This window comes from Hirundo rustica, chromosome 7 (genome assembly GCF_015227805.2).
Source record: "Hirundo rustica isolate bHirRus1 chromosome 7, bHirRus1.pri.v3, whole genome shotgun sequence".
NCBI lineage: Eukaryota > Metazoa > Chordata > Aves > Passeriformes > Hirundinidae > Hirundo > Hirundo rustica.
Window position 1 is genome coordinate 5,135,984 of NC_053456.1, and position 21,387 is coordinate 5,157,370.

The window sequence follows — 21,387 nt, forward strand, 5'->3', positions numbered from 1 at the left end:
AGCAACAACCACTCTCAGACATGTCTTGGGGCACTCTGGTGCAGAGGCAAATTGCAACGTCATCTATTTTGACATCTCTGCACCAATTTGGGGTTTTCCATTAAATAAGGAGCTGATATGAATAATTCACCAGTCCTGACCATGCCCTGGCACCTGGCGGTGCTGCCATCCAAGAAGGGACTCTGTAAATTTAATCAGGGCATGAGGTGCCCAATTAAAGTTCAGGTGGTAAGAGCAACACACGTATGGCAAAACAGTGAAGAAACAGAGACTCCTGCCCTGCTCTGCCAGAGCTGAGAGTGCGCCGGGTCAGGTCAGGGATCACACCCTGCCTTGATCCATGCCAAGGGGCTCTGCAGTTACAAGGAACTGATTTATTGCCTCTAATAGCTGCACTTTTGCTGTGTCAGAGCCCAGGCACTCATTCAGCTCTTGCTCCCTGAACAAACCTGGGGATGATCATTAGGTTCCTGCATTTTGTTTCTGCTTTAGAGTTTGAAGTCCGGTATTTTTGTTCACTGTCTGATGGAGAGTGATTCTCTAAAAGAGTTCTCCTTCTCACAAGGGAATTAGGAGCTGGAAAATAAACACACTAAATGGTCTAAGGTAGAAATCATGCTCTATAATCCCAGGAAAGGGATATATGCTTATGTGTAATGAATTATCACCCTAAAAATCACGACTAGTTCTCACTTAAATGGAGAGCTTGGTCCTCTAAATTACAATCAGTACTTCTTGCATTATTTCCTGAAGAACCAGCAGTGCTCTTTTCTGTACACAAGAACACAAAACAGAGGAAAACACAAGCTCTGATCACTGTATGTCCACTGTGTATTTCCCCAAAGTGGGCATAAGCTGAGATGAAGTTCTTCCCATTCCATGTCATCTGTGCAGTCCTAAGGTAAGAGATGAGGAGCAGGGTTTTTGGGTTAAAAAATCCTGCATTTTAGTGATCCCAAGATTTTAGGCATCTCTCTAAAACATACTGACAAAGATGACTAGAAGAAATGAGGAGAGAGAATGCCAGAACTGATCCTCTTCTCATCCCTGTTAGGAAAATCCTTTGGTGGGAGGGGTCCTTGCTGGAGGCTGCTGGGACTCAGTCAAAACCCATCATGCCAAAATTTCCTTCTGCTCAGAAGCTGCAGAAAGGACTGGAAGAATCAGAGGACACAGCCAGCCCAATCCAACAGAGAGGGGACTGCCCTGGGAGCACAGTGAGCTTATTTTGTGTTACTGGACTTGGCGAGTATTTTCAGTCAGATGAAAAAAGAAAAAAAGCAAACAAAAATGGACAGAGGAGGGTTTTCTCATGTGAAATGTGTAAATTCAGACTTGCAAACAAAAAAAACTTTATAGTGAAGACATCTTTTCCCTCTGAAGGACAGTATCCTACTAGGAAAGCATGTGTACAGGCAGGGTCATGCTCTCTTATGTCACCTGTGAATAACAAATCTCTCCTCTGCCTAGAAAGCCTCCCCAGGGGACAGCCTCATGGTAAGGGCATTCCTCACAGGAGGCAGGAGGAAATGAAGGATTGTACAGCTCCCTGCTCCCTTTGCTCGAGAGCAAAAGGAAACTGCTGGCCAAGCTCACAGTTTGAGAAGCAGGATGTGAAACACCCCTCTCCTTTCTTTCCTGGGTGTACCCAGGTAGAAGGAAACTTCTACCTGACCCCCAGAAAACATGAGAGTGTTGGGATTCATCACTCAAAACTCCACTTTAGCCCAGGCCTTCTGTGGGCAGCTCTCAAACCTCCTGCACTGGCTGTGGAGCCTGAGCATTTCATACTCAGAGCAAAGTGTCAAAGAGCCACATCTTTGGAAGCCTTTATGTGCTTGCATTTTTATCACTGTGCTATTATTCAGCTCCATCCTGACACTTGGTTCTGCGTCTGAAGGGAAAGGCAAAGATTGCTGCCCTTAGTACTCTTCCTCCAGCCTTCCTCCTCCCTCTGCTGACCCTCCAGGCTCTCCATCCTCCCTGCAGAGCCAGCCCATCTTCTCCCAGCACCCCAGCTCTGGCATGCCAGGGGGGCTGTTCAGGCAAACACTGTCTCTTTATAACAAAGTGAAGACATCTGAATACCCAACGTGCGTATCCGTCAGGCAATTTTTGGCCGAGTCTGAAATGCTGCTGGCAGCTTCCAGCTGCGAATTTTGGCTTGTTTCATCTCCCTGTATGCATCCCTACCATTGAAAATTCATTTAATACTAGAAGGACTAGCGTCAGGGATTCAGTGTTGTGTTGTTCACAGTGAAGAGAATTGTTCCAAGCATCCATTACCCACACTTGGATATACCAGCTTTCTGTGGAGTTTCAGATTCTCCTCTTACTCTCTTATTATTCTTAATAACTGTGGAAACTGTGAGAATATATTCCAATATTTTTATGCAGGTTCTCCATGGTTCTAGTTTGACATTATCTTTTAGAATGGTGTTATGGGGAAGGGAGTGTCATTCCTTTTTTCTGAATTCTGTAAGGTCTTGTCCTGGATTGGGAGAATGGGAAATACCTCACTGTTTGTCTTCCCGAAATGAAGGGAGCCATATCCAGCCCAGGGAAAATTTTTACTTAAGAGAATAGGAAGCTTCAATTTCATCTTTATCACCCTCAAAGGCTGCCTTTGATTAAAACATGCTTAGGAGAACACAGAAAATGGAATAAGCAAGTCTCCAAAACTTTCTCTTTTCTCCTGCTGCCCTGAATACCTTCCACTTAATTTTTTTTTTTTTTTTTTTTTTTTTTTTTTTTTTTTTTTTTTTTTTTTTTTTTTTTGCCTGGTTACTTTTGTTTTCTATAAGCAGACAACTAAAAAAGGCTGGACTGACTCTGGAAAACCCTCTTTGTTGGAAATTGATTTGGATTACCAATATTGTGGCAAGGATAAATCTCACCCTTCAGCAGATTTCAGAGCTGTGCCTTTTAGGCCAAAACTTAGAGTCCAAATTTATACTGGACCACTACCAGCACATAGAAACTGCCACAAATAAATTCAAACATTAGCTGAGAAAGCCATAGAAGAGTAAAAATTGTATACTGCTAAAAATAACTTTTTTTTTTTTTTAATTTCTAAGAAATTGACAGAGATCTCATATAAAAATTTCAGAAATGCTGGACTTGGAGTCTTAGTGATCTTGAAGGAATATAACCTAAACATCAATGAAATCAATGGTAAGAATTCCAAAGACTCCCAAAGACTCCCAAAGGGCTACAAGTCATGCCTATAACATGGGTAATACAATGAGACTCGAAAAGCATCAAAAACAAAATTAAGAAGAAAGATCTAGAAGTTTCTTCTTAAATGACCTATTTTTTTTTCCTCAAGGAATCCAGTAATGAAAGTCCTTGAGCAACGTAGTTATGCCAAATGAATAACTTTTGAAACTCCTTGGCTGTACTGCAAAATATTTTTTATAGCTTGGTGCGTGCTTTTCCATGAAATGCTCCTCACAGTGATTTGTGTGGAATGTTTACAGTCTTGCATAATATTATCTTATCAGATAATTCACAGTATCCTCACTTAAACAAGCAGACACAAGATATTTAAACTCGACAAGAGAGAGGAGTGCTGGCAGGTATGGAAACCACCGAACAGTGGGAGGGGATGCAATATTTTCTAAATAAAACACTATGAGTGTAAATATCAGAGTATGAGATGTGATTCAATAGCAAATTCTTCTCGTTTTGCTTTAAGGTGTCAATGTGCATTGTCACACAATAAACTCTGTTCACACTGAGCAAAAGGAGGAGCCATGTGGTGGCAACAGGGCACCAGAATTCAGAAAAATGTGATAGTGCTGATGCCTTTTTGGGGCTACCTAAAACAGAGGCCAGACAAAATTAAGAGAATAAAAAGTGGGTATGTTTATTGAAGGGCCTTCAGGGGCAGATGAAGCCTCCCCAGGGGCTACACCCAGAATGGATGATGGGTCATGGGTTTTCACACTTGATAAATTTGGTCCATTTGCAGATTGGAGGTTAATCTTCCAATTACAGCATGAGGTAATGAAGCAATTTACCCCAAGTTTGCTCCGCCTCAACTCACTTTACATCTCTCAGGACCTGAGGCAGTGAGGTGTCCCTGATTCCAGGCCTGGAGAGGAATTGTGTCTGACCAAAAGGTGAAGACAGGAGCCAACGCTGTATATGGAGTTTAGAGTTATACATTAAAGAACTGCAGGATGACAAACACATGAAAAATACAAAAGCCAAAACTCTAAGGCTGCAGCGCAAACTGAGTGATGGAATTCTTTGCTTCTGTGCTCTATTCTGTCGCTCTGGCCGATGCAGCGACATGCTGAAAAGCTCCTTTCATTTTTCCGACCCCTCACACGTACGCACATCACCAGGTATGACTGCAGCGATCCTCGCTCAGTGCTGCCTGCCTCAAAGCCCTGAGGAGAAGCGCGTTTAGAGCCCCAATTCCTGCGGGATCACCTCCCACCAGCGAGGCACAGGCTGTCCTGGTGCCGCCTGTGACACCGGGCGTGCAAATCCCGGCAGCTGCGGCCGCAGCAGCTGCAGGGACACGTGTGCTCTGTGTGCGTGGGAGGGGAACGTGGGGTCTGTGTGTGGCTGGAGGGCTTCCCTCTTGGAAATTCTGGGATTAATGACACATTAAGCCCTCTCCAAGAGAGTGGATTGAAAAGAATGAAAGAAAGGAGGCGGGGGGGGAGGAAAAAAAATTGAAAGGGGCAGGCGGGTTGATGGGTTTTCCTGCAAAGTTTAGGACTTCAAAAGTTAACTTGTAAGCAACTGCAGATGCATGGATAAAAGCTGTCTTGGACACTATGCAGCAGCCCTTTCCTTCCCATCAGCATCTCCAACTTGTTGCCTACCTCTGTTGGATTCCCTTGCTGGCCATTAGCACTGAGTCAGAGACATTAGGTAAGGATTTTGTGCTTTTTAATTACTCGATGGTCGTTTGGGGGATAGAGTTCCTGTGTATTTGAAACTGAGATGGTCTTGGTTATGTTTACTTTTGAATGTGGGTTAGAGTGACAGGGAGCTATTATTAGAGAGTGTCCGAAATAGGATGGAAGTAAGGTTAAAATAAACAACTAAAATAATGAAGAAGGTCACAGTGGAAGCCAAGCACAATTTCAGTGCATGATGTATATTGATCATTACAGGACATTGCTTTTTTCTTTTTTTTTTTTTTTTTTTTTAATTAAAACCTGTGAAAATTCTAACTTCCTACTAGGGAAAAGAAAAAAAAAAAAAAATGTTTCAAGGAATATACATAACATTTTCCCATAAATGGAATAAATGAAATGAACCATAAAAGAAAAAAAGGCTTTAAAATAACATTCTATTCCTCTAGGAAAGAATTATATACACCATATATCAGAGGAACATTATAGATTACTTAATTAGACATATAATAATCACACACAGCTCTACAGCCTCTGGCAATAAAAAGTTCTTGAGAAATTTCTCTACTACTGTACACATTAAATGTAAGACTTGTTTCACTCTAGCAGAGAGTTCGAAGGGGACATAGATTTTACATATGTGGCTTGTTTATACAGCTTTATTAATTGAACACAGAAATGCATTGAGAATCATGTTAAACATTATTCAGCTGGTGAAAACTGAGTTAATAAAAGAAACTGAGAAAAGCAAAGAGCGTGGTGCTGTGAGTGATTGTGGATTCAGCTTTGGCAAGCTCTGCGGAGGCACTCCCCCTTAAAGGAAATACGTTGTAATATTTTACAAAATTTAATTCTAGCAGGGTCCCAACTGTCTTAACAGAGACTGCCAGCCAGCACTCATTAGCTCTCTGAAGATAAAACAATTCAGAGCCCTCCTCGCTTGAATATCAAAGGGTCACCCGGAAAGTTTTGCAGGACTAAACACAAAGAGAATGACCTTATCGCCTTTATCTTCAAACAATGCCTTTAATTTCTGAAACCTTCTGAAGGGTTGCCAGTTTTGTGGAGTGTAGCAGCTACTTGTCTGATAGAGCAAGCTTTTCATCGGGGGAAACGACCTTTTAGCTCCTAGTAACTAAGTAACTGTGTTTGCTGCTGTGCTTTTCCTACTGCAGGTAATATATATGGACGTGCTTATTAAACTGGGAGCACAAAAGAATTAAGTATTGTGCTGCCACTTAGGTGACGCAGAGGGATTCATCAGGCTTGTTGTGGTTTTTTTTTTTTTTAATAGAGTGTACTTGGAGTAAATGAAACTGCTCAAAAAAGTTTACATTCTGACAGATTGTGCTGCGACATTGCAAGGATATTAACAGAGCCATATGCTGTTTACTTTTGTACTCTAGTAAACCTACTAGTCCCGTAAGAATTTAATGGTGAATAAGAAAGATCTGGCCAAAGAGCCCTTCGCAGATGCCTTGTTGAAAGAGAGAAGATGAAAAAGTCATTTAAGGACCAAGGAAGAATTTTATCATCTTCTGCACTCTTATTTTAGCTCCCTGTGACTGAGGGAATTCTCAGTATTTGGAGTTTTTATGTTATTCCCCATGACTGAGAAACACAAAAAGGTTGCCAACGACACCTGTAGCTGCTCTCTATTACAGGACTAAGTAGAGCATCAGGGACAAAAGCAACTCAGTGAATCATAGATGGGGGAAGGCTGACACAACACAGAGCTTGTCACACTTCTCTGAGATGAAATTCTGTAAATAAGTCTATCAAGAGAAAAAGACAATTGGTTTTCTACAGTGGTATCTTACAGAAAAACACTTATCTTAAAATAGTTGCTTATAACATCACCAGCGAAAAGGAATTTCTCCCCATCCCTCTGGAGCCTTCTCATAATGTACAACTGAGAAAGTTTTTAATTTGGATATGAGTTTCCTGCAAAGCTACCCTTGAAGCTCCCCGAAATCTGCTGGGGCTTCACTGCAAGGTGTTACATATGTAGTAAACTCAGATAAAATTAATTGTTTGCAAGTTTGCTCCTGTGGGTTTCCCTTAACTCCGAAACACATAAGGAAAAATTTGAGCATACCCGGAGGTGAAGAAAGAGGAGAGAGAGGATGGTGTCAGGGGGAGGTGAGGTGCCTACAGCCAGCACGGAAAGGTGCTGTGTTTTCCAACCACCCAAGTGGTCTAATTTGATTTAAGAAAGTAAATGGAAATAGTCTAGAATAGCAAAAATCACTCATTGTCTCCTGCAATTATATGAGCCCTGGTCTTGTTTTGTACAGAAAAGTGAAATGAAAATCAGAGTGTGTAATTTGCTTTGTGTTCTACCCACAAGCAACCCAGGATTTCACTGTGAGCTTCTGCTGTAAAACCTGAGTGCCATGGACTATCCATCCTGGAAACAAAAACCTGTTGGAGCTGAGAAAGCATTTCCCCATGAGCATTTCAAAAGGAACTAATCAAGCTGTTCAGGACTTTTCCCACCTGCTTTTCTCATCTGCCACAGAGGACAAACTCTCCCATCCCTTGGTCAGGCTCAGACATTCCATGCAGGTCTCTCTGGAACCCCAGGGCTCCTTCCACCCACAGGGTTGCTGGGGAAAGAGAGGTGTGACCACCCCAGGGAACCCCCAGGATCTGGAATCCCAGGCGTGGATGCAGCTTACAGGGATCAAGCTCTCGGGCCATGAGTGGGTTTGTTCAGATCATTTCCCATGGAAATAACACTGGGATTAATCTGGCTCCATGGCTTTGCTCTGTGGAAAGCAGAGCAGACATTTACATACAAACAGTAACCCACCAAACGCTTTCCTGTGGAAGTAGAGCCAAGACCATGCCAAAGAAATAGCAACAACATCCAAAGGGAGAGGAACAACCTTTACAGTATGTTTCTCTCCCAACATTATTTTTACTCATCAAAACTTGTTTACAGGCTAATATTTTATTTCACTCTTATCAAATTTTGTCAATATCCAGTACCACTATAGCCTCAGTGCCTTCAGTTATTGTGGAGTCCCAGAGCAGTTTGGGTTGGAAGGGACCTTAAAGATCACCTAGTTCCACCTCTCCTGCCACGGACAGGATTGCCACTCACCCAGACCAAACCACTGGCCCAAACTAAGCCAGTTTGTATTTTTTTAACTAAGATCAAAATCTGAATTTATATGATTTTCTGCTGTCAAAGGGAAGCAGGGGCTGTACAATGATTTCTGCTCACTGATAACTTTTTTGTTCCACTTCTTTTAACCTGAAGGACAAGGGCTGTGTCACTTCAGGGAAAGTTCATTTGTGAATCTTAACTCTTTAAAATCTTGACTCTTGATCTTTGCCTTAGGAAGGCAAAATTTGGCACTGTTGCAGTCTAGGGGTGAGGGAACTTCTGCCACCTCAGTTTTTGATTCTCCTGACCTGTGCTGGCATGTCACTATTGGATTTTAAGACTTTGAAATTTCCAGGGAAATAATCTTTTGCTTACCCATTTGCCTTTCAGTCCTTGGATGAAAATTAATGATTGATTTATAGAGGCTTAAAGACACTTTTGGTGTGAGAGGGCTGCCTTTCAGCTGCATCTCCCAAGGATTTGCCTGTTTCCCACTGGCCTGCCAGACGTGTAGGCTCTTCAAACCCTTTAACAGCTCTTTACTACTCCGCACCGTGCTAAAATGGAGAATCAATTTATTAGACACAGCTCATAACAGTATAGGACATCCATGGCCAAAATGTTTCCTTTAATGGTCCAGTTCCTCAAAGTTATTTTGTCTCCGAATGCCAAACCTGAGGAAGTATTGTGCACATCCAGCTTCCCCGGCAATCGATAGGAACCGCGAGGAGTCGAGACAAATCAGTGTTTGCTCCTGGCCTGACAAGACCGATGGCTGAGAAGAGGGAGCATCATCACTCTGCCTTGCTGATGGCACGGGGACGTGAAGTGGCTCAAGGTCATGAGGAAAATCCTTTGGCGAGGCCTCAGGAGCCACAGCCCAGCCCCGTCAGCTCCGTCGCGGCTCAGAGCTGGCGCAAAAGCCTGTAAAGTAAATTGGAGGGCAGCAAAAGCCCTCTTCCCTGTGAAGTCTGTGTCCCCTTGAGTTTGTGTGTGGCCATTTGACTTCAAAGAATTTCTGGTAGTTTTTAGTCTGCTTAACATGTTTTAGGTGGTCAGTACTCGAAACTTCCTCCCCCGCCCCAAATTCTGTTTGTTTTCAATGAGAAATGATCCATTTACCTTCCAAAATGCTTCCAAACCTTCTGTTTACCTTTCAAAAGAAATGAGTTCTTCATCACACAAATATAGTAGGTGAGAAGAAGGAAAAGTTAATCCTGAATTAGCTTCATGAGAGACAGAATTTCTTTTCTGATTGTTCCTACTGCCTCCTCAACCACTCCTGTAGCCTATTAAAATAATACAGGCTTTGGAAATTATTCTTTCCTCCAGATACATGTCCTCCCTTTTTTTTTTCCTTTTTTTTCCCCTTTTTTTTTTTTTTTTTTCCTTTCTTTCTTTTGTGCAGTAGCCTTGCTGCCTCAAAAAGCTGGGAACATTGTGCACTTCTTTGAATGTTTTGCTGGGAAAAGTCCTCAAGGTAGCCAGATTACTGATTTGGTCTAAAATGTCGTTTCCCTGGAAGATTTGTACTGACTTTTTTTGCTACTTACTACCTGGATGAAGTGTCTTGTCACCTAACAGATGGAAGTTTAGTGTTGGACATTGCCAGTCTGCTGCAGAAGTGGATATTGTCTTTAACAGGGTTTTCAGCACATTGTTTGTTGAACGATTTTTAAGATTTTTTTTCAAAGTAGTACATCTTACCTTCAGTTATGACCTTTGTTAATGTCACTGTGGCAGCTACATTATGTGTTTTGCCTCAGGTAGAGATTATTTACGGTGAAATCTGAAAAAATCTTGGATTAGATTGAAGAATGTTTTTACCTGACGTTGAAACAGCAAGAAAAACCATGTGTTAGTGCATGTAATTGTTTGCACAGCTTTTCTGGGAAGAGTTTTGTACATTAAGCTCTTAGGAGATTTACTTAATGAGAGTATGTACTCATTTGCTTCTTTCTGACACATCTTATTTTGATTATTCTGACGTCTATTACTTTGATTGCTGTGTTCACACTGCATGGCATCCATGGGGAGCCACGAGGGAATATTCTACATATTGAAAGGGAAAAAATAATTGATTGCCTAATATAGCTGAGGGATTGTAGTAGTCTGCTCTGCTCCTTTTGCTGGTTTTATATTAATTCATCGATTGAGAACGAGTTTGCTTATTCCCCAATTTTTTTTTTTTTTTTTTTTTTAAGCAGCTTCCAAATGCTGGATAGCAAATTATCTGCCTGCCACAATAATGTAATGCATCTCCTGTGGTAGCTGAAGTGTTTTACAATTCAACTGTCCCCTGGCAGCTTTGTGTGCTGACTGTTTCAGTAAATGCCCCCTCCTGCAGTATTTGCTGATCATTTCAGTAGCCACTGCACTTGCCCCAAACTGGTGGATACCCCAACATTTCCTCTTCCTCACACTAATAAGAAGAGGCATAGCATTCCCCCAGCCTTACTTCTTCTCCATTTCTTTTAAATGGCTGATCAATTTGTGTTCAGTCTGTCTCAGAAGGCAAAAGTCTGTGGAACAAAAGTAAATCTAGAAGATGATACAAAGACAAGAGGGTTCTCAGAAGTTCCTGAATAGCTCTCTAATGAGTTTAATGGTAAGTATGAAAAATTACCTGGGATCTGAACAGGGCAATTCCTTTACAGAATGGAGCCTGTCTTTATGTCAACGCTTTCTTCCTTCTTATCTCCATTAGACATTGTAGTTTGCTGATGTTTGACCATCATGCAAAGTTTTCATGGAATTTTATCTTACTGGTTCCCTGCAGGTCTATATGAAGAGCAAAGGAAGGCAAAATTCAGTCAGTGGCTTATTTAACACCTAAGCTAATGTTTTGTTATTCATAACTTAATGGCTAAAAATTTCTTTAGAATTAGCATTAGACACATCCATCAAATGTGGTATTTGTTGTTCTGGTCCAGGTACCAGAACAGACCAATTCACAAACATGATTCAGAAATTACTTTAATCTTCTTTGTCCCTTTCCTCCAATTATTTACTTTATAATCAACCATGGGCTTGCCATAAAACTAGTTGTCTGTGACTCAGCCTCCCTCAACAGCCCAGCACAGATACTTTGATTCACTCAGGCTACCTCATCATCAGCTCTGTTCTTTTCTTAATGGAACAAAGGAAAAAAAAAAAAAGTATAAAAATTCACAGAGCCATTTGCTCTGTTTTTCTATTAGATGTTAAGATTAAAGCTAGCAACAAAGACATAAACAGGATGAAATCTAATTAATTCCTTGGTTTTCTTTTGCAAGAAATAGAAGGGAAATGAAAAGAAGGCTATTTCCTACCCCACTGTACCTGCAACTCCTTCTTCAAATGCTAAAACACATGGACACTGGATTTTCTGAATGTGAATAAAGCAGAATAAAGGTCAAAGAAAACTATCTTTTGCTAGCCCAGAACCATCTCAGAAGGTTTTTTCATCCCACAGAGCCTTGTGAGTGCCAGACACCCACATCCCATAATCTTCCCTGCAGCATTTGGGCTCCTTTTCTCCCATATTTTCCTTTAAAACTCTCACTTATAATTGTTAAATATTCAAACCCTCCAGTTTCAGATGATTGCCAGTCTTTTGCCAGGTGTAGCTTTTCCAATTGATCATGCAGCAGAAATTCTCTGGGAAAGCTGGAGTACCCCACAGTGTTCCCAGTCTGGAGCAAGGATGCATTGGCCCACCCTCCCCTCCCTGGGTGTGGGTCCCTGCCCGGGGCAGGACAGGCTGTGCCACCACCTGTGGGTGCAGCATCTGCCCAGAAGGGCTCCTTTGTGCCCCTCAGCACAGCTCAGAGGAAGGAAGCTTTGCCATTCCCTTCAGGGGTCACAGCCACAGGCCAGGAGCGTGTGGAAGTTCTCAGTCATGGATGTTGGCTGAGGTTTGGCTCAGCCCCTGTCCCTGGTGTGTGCTTGTGTGCAGGCATGAGGCTCAAAGGTACTTTGATGTAATCCAGGACAGCTGGGTGAGGGCTGCAGGCGATCCCAGCACAACCCAAGTGTCTCCCAGAGGAATTTTACAACTCTTTTCTCCTCTTGACATGATTGCTGCCTCATAGTACAAACAGCTCTGACATAAATCGTAAATCTACTGCCCACCCCAGCCCCTCACTGCTTCTTTGCTTTTCCCTGATAACTGAGATCTTAATCATGAAAATCCCCCACAGTTATTCCTGCTGCTTCCTAACGTCTGTTATCCACGAAAATTTCTTGTTCTGCTTGCTATTACCTCTACTCTGCATGGGTGTGGAGACACTTCCTCTCATTAATACACCTCTGACAATGTTATTCATCCGCTGTTTCCAAACAACTTCATCTTCTGTCTTAGACCTGAGCTTGCAGCTTTCCCCCTGGGAATACCAAGCACCCCCATTAGGTGCAGGAAGGATGTGAGAGCTGTCCTTGGTCAGCCCCAGACTACTCCCAAGGACCCAAGAAACACTCACAAGGGAAAAAAAATATGTTGGAAGAAGGCAGAATTTCTTCACCACTCAGAAAAGCTGGAGGCAGAGACCCTAAATACCTGTATATATGATTAGTTGGAAAACAATCAGCTCTGGAAACAAAAAATCTGGGGTTTGTGGTAGCATCAGGTTTTATTTTTTTAAGAGCCTTAGCAGACAACTTTATGTTGTTTTCAATGGGGCTAAATTGAATATGAAACTAAAACACCACAGTCCTGACAAAGGTGACACAGGTGGCCCCGTGGGGACCTAAGCACAGGAAACATCCCTTTGGCCACCGCAGTCATCCCAGCCTCACACAATTACCACAGCAATTAGTGCTGTGGAAATGCTGTGAGAAGAATTATGGTCACAAAAGATAAACCTCACAAATCCACTCATTAAGGGGGGGGGGGGGGGGGGGGGGGGGTGTGCCTCCAGATTCCATCACTGCTGCTACAGCCCAGCTCCTCACGGTGTTCATCGGCGTAACAGCTTACAGGCTCTGTGCCTTCCCAAAGATACCCGGCTGCAGCATGAGGAACCACTGCTGATCCTCACAGAAGGGTTTTCTTCTGCCTGACTGCTTTCACAACTGCAAACAGTCAAAAATTTTAATACTTTTCCACTGAGACATAACCAGGAAGAGCCCAAAGTTTTAACTGATGGTCTGATATTTTGTTAATCACTACTGGCAGGAAAAATGTTGTGTTTTAGGATACAGGAGCTGGATCAATCTCTTCTGTCACAGACAGGTGGCCACAGAACTGCTCCATCGATTAGGCCAGAGAGAATACCTTATCTGAACTGCTTCCCTTTCTACTGGTAATTAAATACATCTTGAAATGCAGGCTCTGGTATTCAGTAAAGGTATAATTACCTGTGATGGACAGCAGCTTCAATCATTCTGTGGCATAATGTATATATGCTATTTATAAAAAATAATAACAAAGCAGTTCCAGCACAGTTAGATGAGTAGGTAGACTAATCTTCAATTGATCAACACATTATTTTGGTCAAAACCTTAGGCCCAAGTGCATGAGCCTTCAAATTTTTCCCTTCCTAACAAAGAACCTACACCAACAATGAAATTTGCATTCAAATTTCTGTGAAAAGTTTCATTAACAGCATGTAAAAGAAACAACACTTAAAATTCTCGACCAGCTCTAAACAAAGCATACTTTTTTTTTTAAGAAGAATGAAGAAGCTAAATAAAAGAGGCAATAAATTTCAATATTAATAATGATACTTGTTTGTGAGTCCCCAGTAATGCAGAAAGAAGTGATTTATGTTCATTTGTGCTTGGGAAACAACTCTTTAACACACCAGTTTCAAGGTCTTTTTTTTTTTTTTTTTAATCAAAGGTCCTTTTCTGCCAAAAGAAAGCCATGGAGTATCCTGCATTTCCTATTGTTTTATGGCTTTATGCTTAAGGGAAGAAGGCATAAGGCAATCAGATATTTTGCATAAAGAAAAAGGGATAAAGTGAACCCAATTTCTACTTTACAAAGAGCACCATTTTGCTTAAGGAACAGGACTCCTTAATTTGGGAGGTTCTGGAAGGGTCCTGGAGCTGGGGCAGCAGGTGCCCACGGGCACACAGCAGACAGGAGCAGATATATTGGAGCAAATTCTGTGTGAAGGGCTGGGGGCTCTCAGGTTATTTGCGACATGAGCTGAAATCTGACATCTTAAGAGCCCTCATAACTTAAACAATATTTCAGCCTGTAAGATATGCTTGGGAACACCCATTCTCTAATATCAGAGGCTGAGAGCAAGGGACTGGCAATATATTCTCTGCATCCAGAGTGGGCAGCTGTGGATTACAGAGGCTGTTCTTGATCTTGCTCTTTATCCATATCCAATAACTTCTTCAAGGCCATGAGCTGATTCCTGCTCTTTAAAACCACTTTCATTTCCTAAAGTGTTGCCTAGCACTAAAGTGCTCTGTTAAGCTGCTGCCATGTTTTTCCATTCTGGTAGAAATTATTGTTCTATATAGTTTGATTTTAAGAGTGCCTTCTGGCATCCATTTGGGGAAAAGGCACTACATAAAAGCAAAATCAATATGAGGGACAGTTATATTTCCTGAGCTTTTTCATTAGCTGTAAAATATATACATTTGAGGAGGGAGGAGGAAAGAATGTCATTTCTACCCAAACTGGAGGAGGACAAGACAAAGCGTGGGAGAAGTTGCATAAATGTTCACTGATGGGAGCACAGACCATGCACCTTTGCTGGGCGCAGGCAGATCTCTGTTCTCTGCACACCCAAACACCCCTACAGACACTGGCCTCTCCTGCGACAGGCAGCAAGCCATTGGAAAAATGCAAAAATAGGTGTATTTTAAAAGAGAGTTTGATCTCTTGACTTGTTCTTAATTTTTGTTAAAGCCAAACTGGCCATTGGCTGAATATTCACAGGTGAACTTTGCCTTTGTTCAGCACTAAGAATTTGGCTTGGCACCATTTTATCGTTCTTTTCTTTCTTCATTCTTTCACAAATCCCCACTGAACTCCATCCGTGTTATCTTTGCTCTTTTCTCCCAAAATATCCCAAAATATTCATCTTTCTACCTGGGCAGACTCTTCTTGGATAAAGTCCTCATCAGCTCATGTGATTTATTTCCTAAGATTTACAAGCAAAGGGGCAGAACAAATTCTGTAGAGCTATAATCTGTATTTCTATAATTTTGAACCTAAAGATATTGCAGGAAGTTTTTATCAGAATCAAATCACTGCTGCTTCGTTAAAGCCCAGCTGAAACATTAACATTCAAACTGCTAAATCAGCCAGTATTCTGACATAGGTTAACAAACCAGAAAGGCAAACATCTTATTTCAGCTTGGAGTAAAATTTCAAATCACAGTGTCTATCCAGTATCAGCATGCAAATATGGGAGTGAGAAATTGCACACAAGCCCATTATTTTCCCCTCTTTTTTTAATATGGGCCTTCTATAATGGCATTTTCATTAGCAGGAAGTACCTGCTGCCTGTAGAAAAATAATTTGTCTTGCTTTTTGAGAACTAAATTACGCTCACTAAAAGATTAGCTGAAAAACACCGTGTAAATTCATAAACGTTCCAGGTTAAATAACAAAGTTTCGCTTCTTTCTGGTGACCCCTAGTGATGCATTTTGTGAGAGAGTTCAAGAGTGAGCCCAAGGTGTTATTTATTCCTGAAACGCAGATAAGGCATCTGGAAGATTTTATCTGTGTGATTTTGCCACTAGCCCATAACTCAGGGAACTGGAAAATAAAGGCCCAGAAAACTCATCAGAGTGTGATTGTTGATCTGAAACCCAAGCGGAGCTGTGGAGGAGCGTGAGCTGGCAGCAACAGACAGCACCAAGCAGCAGAACATTTCTAGGACTAAAGTCAGTCTCTTGGGTTTACTGCATTCATGACGTGCTTATCCTCGAGAAGTTTTGCACATCTCTCCCCACGTTTGCCTCATGATCTCAGTGTTGTTGTTTAAAGAAACTCCCATCTTTTTTTGGCTCCTCTCAGGGCGCTCAGTGAGGTAAGACCGTGAAGCAAACAAAAACCAGGCAGCAAAATCTGAGAAAAAGCAGCCGTTGAGTGGAATTTCATTTTTATTTTCACGGACATCTGACACAGAGAGCAAGACTTACTTTCTCCAAACCCGTTTCACGAGGGTGCATCCATCCGAGGGATGCCCCTCTCCCACTTTGCCCGGCCGTTCCTCCCTGCGGCTGGGAGGCAGAGCTCGTTGGACGATCCAGCAGGAGAGAGAGCTCCTTGCTCTCGCATTATTCTTGGGGGAGGCTGCTGCATTCCAGGGAAGGGCTGGATGGGAGACCCTCCAGCCAGCCCTTCCCTGCCCCTGCAGTCTCACACCGTGGCTCATACAACTCAGAGACAATGCCCGAGACGTTCTGCTCAAGCCAAGGCTCGTGAAAGGAGCTTTAGGATGAGGTGTCCGTGCTGTTGAGCCTCTTATTCCTGTCCAGGGGCTCTGCTTCCTTCCTGCCCTGCCCAGAGCCTGCCTCATCCCACCTGCTGCTCTCCAGCTCCTGCTCAGTCTTTGCCCTGGACGTTTTGTCTCTCCCAGAACCCTTGTTCCGGGGGGGAAAAGGGTAGGAAAGTATTTCTTGTTTCGTCTCTAATCATAGCAACAAGCTGGAGTGTTACATTTTTAGCACTTCTTTCTTTGCCTGTCTTTGTACCCTGCTCGAACAATTGAGTCTCGGTTTGATATCAAATAAAAAACAGAAGGGTGTGTGTCTAATTTTAAATTCGTGTTGTTTAATGTGCAATACATGTTAAATTCAAGGCTGTTGGCCCTGTCCAGCTCCACTGATTTTCACTGGGAACAGAACAGCCATACAGTGAACTGAGTTTGGCTCACTTTTTCGCTGTAACAGCTGTCCTCAAACTCGTTTTCATTAAAACAAAACATTGAAACCAGCCTTACATGTCACAGATTCCCCATTGCATTGTTTTACATTTTTTTCTCCTAAATCAAACTATTGAAAAAATAACATTCATCATCTTAATATTTGTATTACTAATGCAAAGGAAGGCAAGAAAATTCCCCTTCTGTTTTTGTAGCAGAAAATTTATTGCAGCTTGCCAGGATCTGGAGTGATTAAGTCATATTAAAGACATTTCTGTCTTCTGAAGTTTTATATTTGGTTAAAGAACACGTTTTGATTTTGTAAGTGACAATATTTCTTCACTGTAATACAAATATTTCTGTCCTTCCCCAATGGGTCACAACGAAGTCAATAAAATATGCACAGAAGAAATGCAAGCACCATTTGGCTCAATATAAAGATTGATAATGTAACCACCTAAAAAAATACTTTTTATCATCATAAGTCTCTCTTGGTTTTTTATAGTTCTCAATGAGCAAAACAATCCATCACGCTTGAACTTCATACACGTTCCTGGAGCCAACATTTAGTACAAGTCAATTTTTAATTATGATATTTTTTATAAAACATACAATTTATTTCCTGACTTTGCGAAACCTTTTAAACAGCAAGTCATCAGTATAAATTATGCAAATCTCAGGGGATCCCAAATTCATTCATCTGACTGGGTTTCCCAGCAGAGCAGAATCCAGCACTGTTGCCTGGCTCTCCCTCTGACACCCCGGAGCAGCAAAGTTGGGCACAGCAGCGAGGCACAGCTGCAAAGCACCAATTTTTAACCTGTGAAATAAAGCGCCCGTCATGCTTAGGGCACCTGTTGCACTCTCACTTTTAGGGCTAAAGGAAAATGGGTCTGTTAACTGTGAAAGGAGTACTAAGGTTCTCATCTACAGTACTGCACAGAGAGCAATGGACCCCTACTCCGAAATACCGAGCTTTACAGTCAGAACTTGTGCCCATCCCATTCCTACAGACAAGCACAGCCCATCCTGCTGGCAGCAGCAGGAAATCTGCCCAGGAGGGCTGAGAGCAGCAGCAGCCCTTTGGGAGCAGCAGCCTCGTGCTTGTTTCTCCATCACTTTGTGCTTTGAAGGGAAACCAAAAATACCTCTTGTGCCAAACCCCTTCCCCACGGCCTTTTGCTTCCTGGAATGAAACTTCCCCTGACCTGTGTGGAGCACAAACTCTCTTTTCTCCTTCCCATTTCCCGTCTGTTCTCCTTTCCCAGGGTCCCCCCAGCCTGCGAGGCGATCTCTCCTCTCCACACCCAGCACCTGCTCCTCTCACTTGGGCCAGCTTCTCTGTGCCTCCTTTAAAATCTTTTGGGGATTTTGGTTTGTTGTTTTGTTTTTGTTTTTTTTTTTTGTTTTTCCAGCTGTTCTCTCTTTTGGTGGCCAAATCTGTGTTGGCTCTCTCTTTGTGTGCGTGGACACAGCCTGCATCCTTCTGGAGCTGGTGCTGTTAAAGCAGCATTGAACTATGGAAAGGGCAAGAACACAGCAGAGGAAGGAATGAGGATGAGTTTTGCTCAGGCACAGGAGAGAGAATCACAGGATTCAGCATGTGTTCTTTAATAAAAAAGAGCACTTTGTGTGTGTCTGTTTATTATTTTTCTTCTGAGAGTGGGATGTGTTTATTGTCTGGGTCTCAGTCTGCATGAACTAACATCACCCAAGCTCCTGCAGACCAAAGAGGAGAAGAGCTATCAGAAGAAAAAGCATTCTGGCGGCTAATCCTTTCCAGTTTCTCTGGCTTCCAGTGCCTTTTCTTTCACTTTGTGAAAGTCTGTGCAGGAGACCAGCAGGTGAGAGGGAGCAAGTGCAGACTGTGAGCATGTTTGCTAAAATGCAGTTGTAGAGTAGAGCACGATGGCTTTAAAAAAAAAAAAAATAATAAAATTCCAATGGCTTTTTTACCTTTCCTAGGGGACAATTCCCACACTCTCCATTCTTTTTTCAGCACTTGAAGCAGTTTCTCTTCCTATTTACAGAGTAAGATATACAGTCTGTGCTTCAGTTCATATTTCCTGAACTTCAGATGCTCTTCTCCATATTCAAACATCTTGCAGGCAAATGCATATCCTTATTTATACTTCTTATATTAACCCAGTTTCATGGTGACTATAAAATTCCATAATAAGGAATAAGAGCTCTCATTGTGCATTCACAAAGCCCTCTGAAGAACAGGGGAAGAACAGGCCATAAGCCTAATAAATCCAACTTAATTTATTCATAGTGAGAGTGTAAAAATCAAATATTTTTATGTTCCTGGGTATTTATGATAAGATGGTGAATGTATAGATCTCCCCCAAGAATAATACAATAACTGATGGTAAAATAACAAAAATAGATAACAGGTTTCAAAATTCTTGCATCAGAAGAGTGAAATATCATAAACAATAATGTGGTTCGCAAGCATTCCATCAAATCTGCAGTGGCTGAGGGCAAGAATATAATTTCAGAACTTTCAGAGCTCTCTGATCCCCTGATCCAGAATATTCCAGCCTCACTGCTCCAGCATCTGCAGTAATATGCAGACATGTTCCTTTCATTAAATATACCCAAGTAACCTGGGCTGGAGCGGGACATCTTTGCATCGTGCTCATTTTTGGTCTCCAGAAAGTTTTTCAGGTGTTAAATCCACAAGAGAAAGGGGTTGGTAGGAGGGACCTGTCTGTCCTGGGATCTCTCTGGCTTTTTGCCTGCCACACAGAGGACTTGTTCTGGTCACACCCATGCTCTGAGGAGAGAGGGAAAAGAGAGGACTTGGCAAATGCCAGCACACAGAGCTCCCTCAGTGACAGGGTAGAAGCCGCTCCTGAACCAACAATGCCATGGCTCTTGTTCAGCTCAAGTCCCTTGCTAGAGGAAAGGGACAAATCCACCTTAGAGAAAACACATTTTGCTTGAATCACCTGGATCTTTACCTTTCAAAAGAAAGAAATTCCCTATTTTCCACCTCAAATACGTTCACAGATGTTGCGCTCAAAACAGATGTTTTCACAACAACCTCCCTCACCCCAAGTTCCCCTTCCTGCTATGCACATAGCAGCAACACAAAATGCATCCTGGTTTTCCCTTTTGCTAGGCTAACCAAATTAATTTCAACCCATACTTTAAAAGCAAGCTCTTCATTCTCCTGATTATCCTAATAGCCTTTCCCACTGCTTGTGCAAATCAGAACGAGCAGGCAGGGATCCAAATGAGCTCCGTACAGTGGCACTAATTTAACTGTTGCTCTACTGTATTTCCAGCACTGAAAGCAGCTTTCCACACGGCAGAGGAAACAGCCACCTTGTGATAGTATATCCTTTTTTTATTGACCCAATTCTGTTGTTCATTCCCAGGCTTGCTAATGTACCGCTCCGCCCTGGAAGTGTTCAGGGCTCATTTGTATGTGAACAGGACTTAAAAGGGTTTTTGGAGATGGTTCTAGGTGACTGTGTATGAGACACCTGCCTGCTCAATTCGGTGTATTTGCTAGAGGAAGGAGGAAAATGAATGTGCAGCAACAAAGGAAATTCTGTGACTCAGCTAGAAAGGCAAAAAGCAGGAATCCAGTAAATATCAGTCTTTAAGGATAATAGCTTTCATTCTTCAGCTGCTCTTCGAAGGTTCCTTGTCTAAAGCCTCTGTGGCAGTCACGGAGGAGAGAGAATTCAGCCCACGGAGCCTCACAGGAGAAAAGGATGTACACTCTGAGCCCACTTTTCAACCACTCAACAATTATGAATGTTTTTTCTTGATCATTTAGATTAGAAATCAAGCAAACAGGACTGTTCTACCTGGAAGCAAGGTTCTGATTTACACTATTTTTGCTATTTCTCCCATTTAAGATTGTTCCAGTGTACATCAGGGTCGGTTTTCTGTCAGGGGCCAACAATGAGAAATTTGTACTTGCGTGATTTTGTGTGATTATGAAATCCTCTTGCTGCTCTCAGAAACTGCAGCACAAGCAATCATTCCTGCTTTGTTCTTTCCCATTTAAGTGGCTGTGAAACACACCACGCAGTGCAAATGCAGCTCCCCCCGCTTTCTGCCTGACAGCAGCTTACAAAACTGATGGGGAATCTCTTCACAGCTCTGCTTTATTTTATTTTATTTCCCCCCTCCAGGCATCCTGAGTCTATCTCTCTGTAGGAAAGACATGAATTCCTGCCTGTCTTGTTAAAGGTCAGCTTAGGGAGCAGCACCCACCACCACCAAAGCCTGAGTAGTTTGCCTGCCTCCACCTCCCAGAAGAACATGCCATCCACACGTCTAGGAGGGACCAATCCTCCCCTTTCCTTCATAGTCAGAGAGGGATTTTGTGAGAGCAGGAGCTGCTAACTGGGGCTTGAAGCAGCAGAGCAACAATCCCACAGCCCAGATGGCCTTAGAGGCCACCACAGTCCCTTGTTGTGTATAAAACACAGGAAAATTAGAAAAAAACACAGACATATTGAAATAAAACACCTTTTCTAGAGTGAGTTAGATAATAATTTTTATCCAAGAACTGAAGAAGATTGCTTATTGCTGCCTGGTGTCTGCAGAGAGCTG

General features: G+C 42.3%; 1 protein-coding gene across 1 annotated transcript in view; it reads left to right on the forward strand.

The window, feature by feature from the left end:
- Positions 1 to 4,793: 4,793 nt before the first annotated feature.
- LOC120755029 (von Willebrand factor D and EGF domain-containing protein-like) overlaps positions 4,794 to 21,387 on the forward strand; it is a 178,168-nt gene continuing 161,574 nt past the window's right edge. The window contains 1 exon segment of the mRNA XM_040069525.1: positions 4,794 to 4,890. Within this exon segment, the coding sequence (XP_039925459.1) occupies positions 4,794 to 4,890 (97 nt within the window).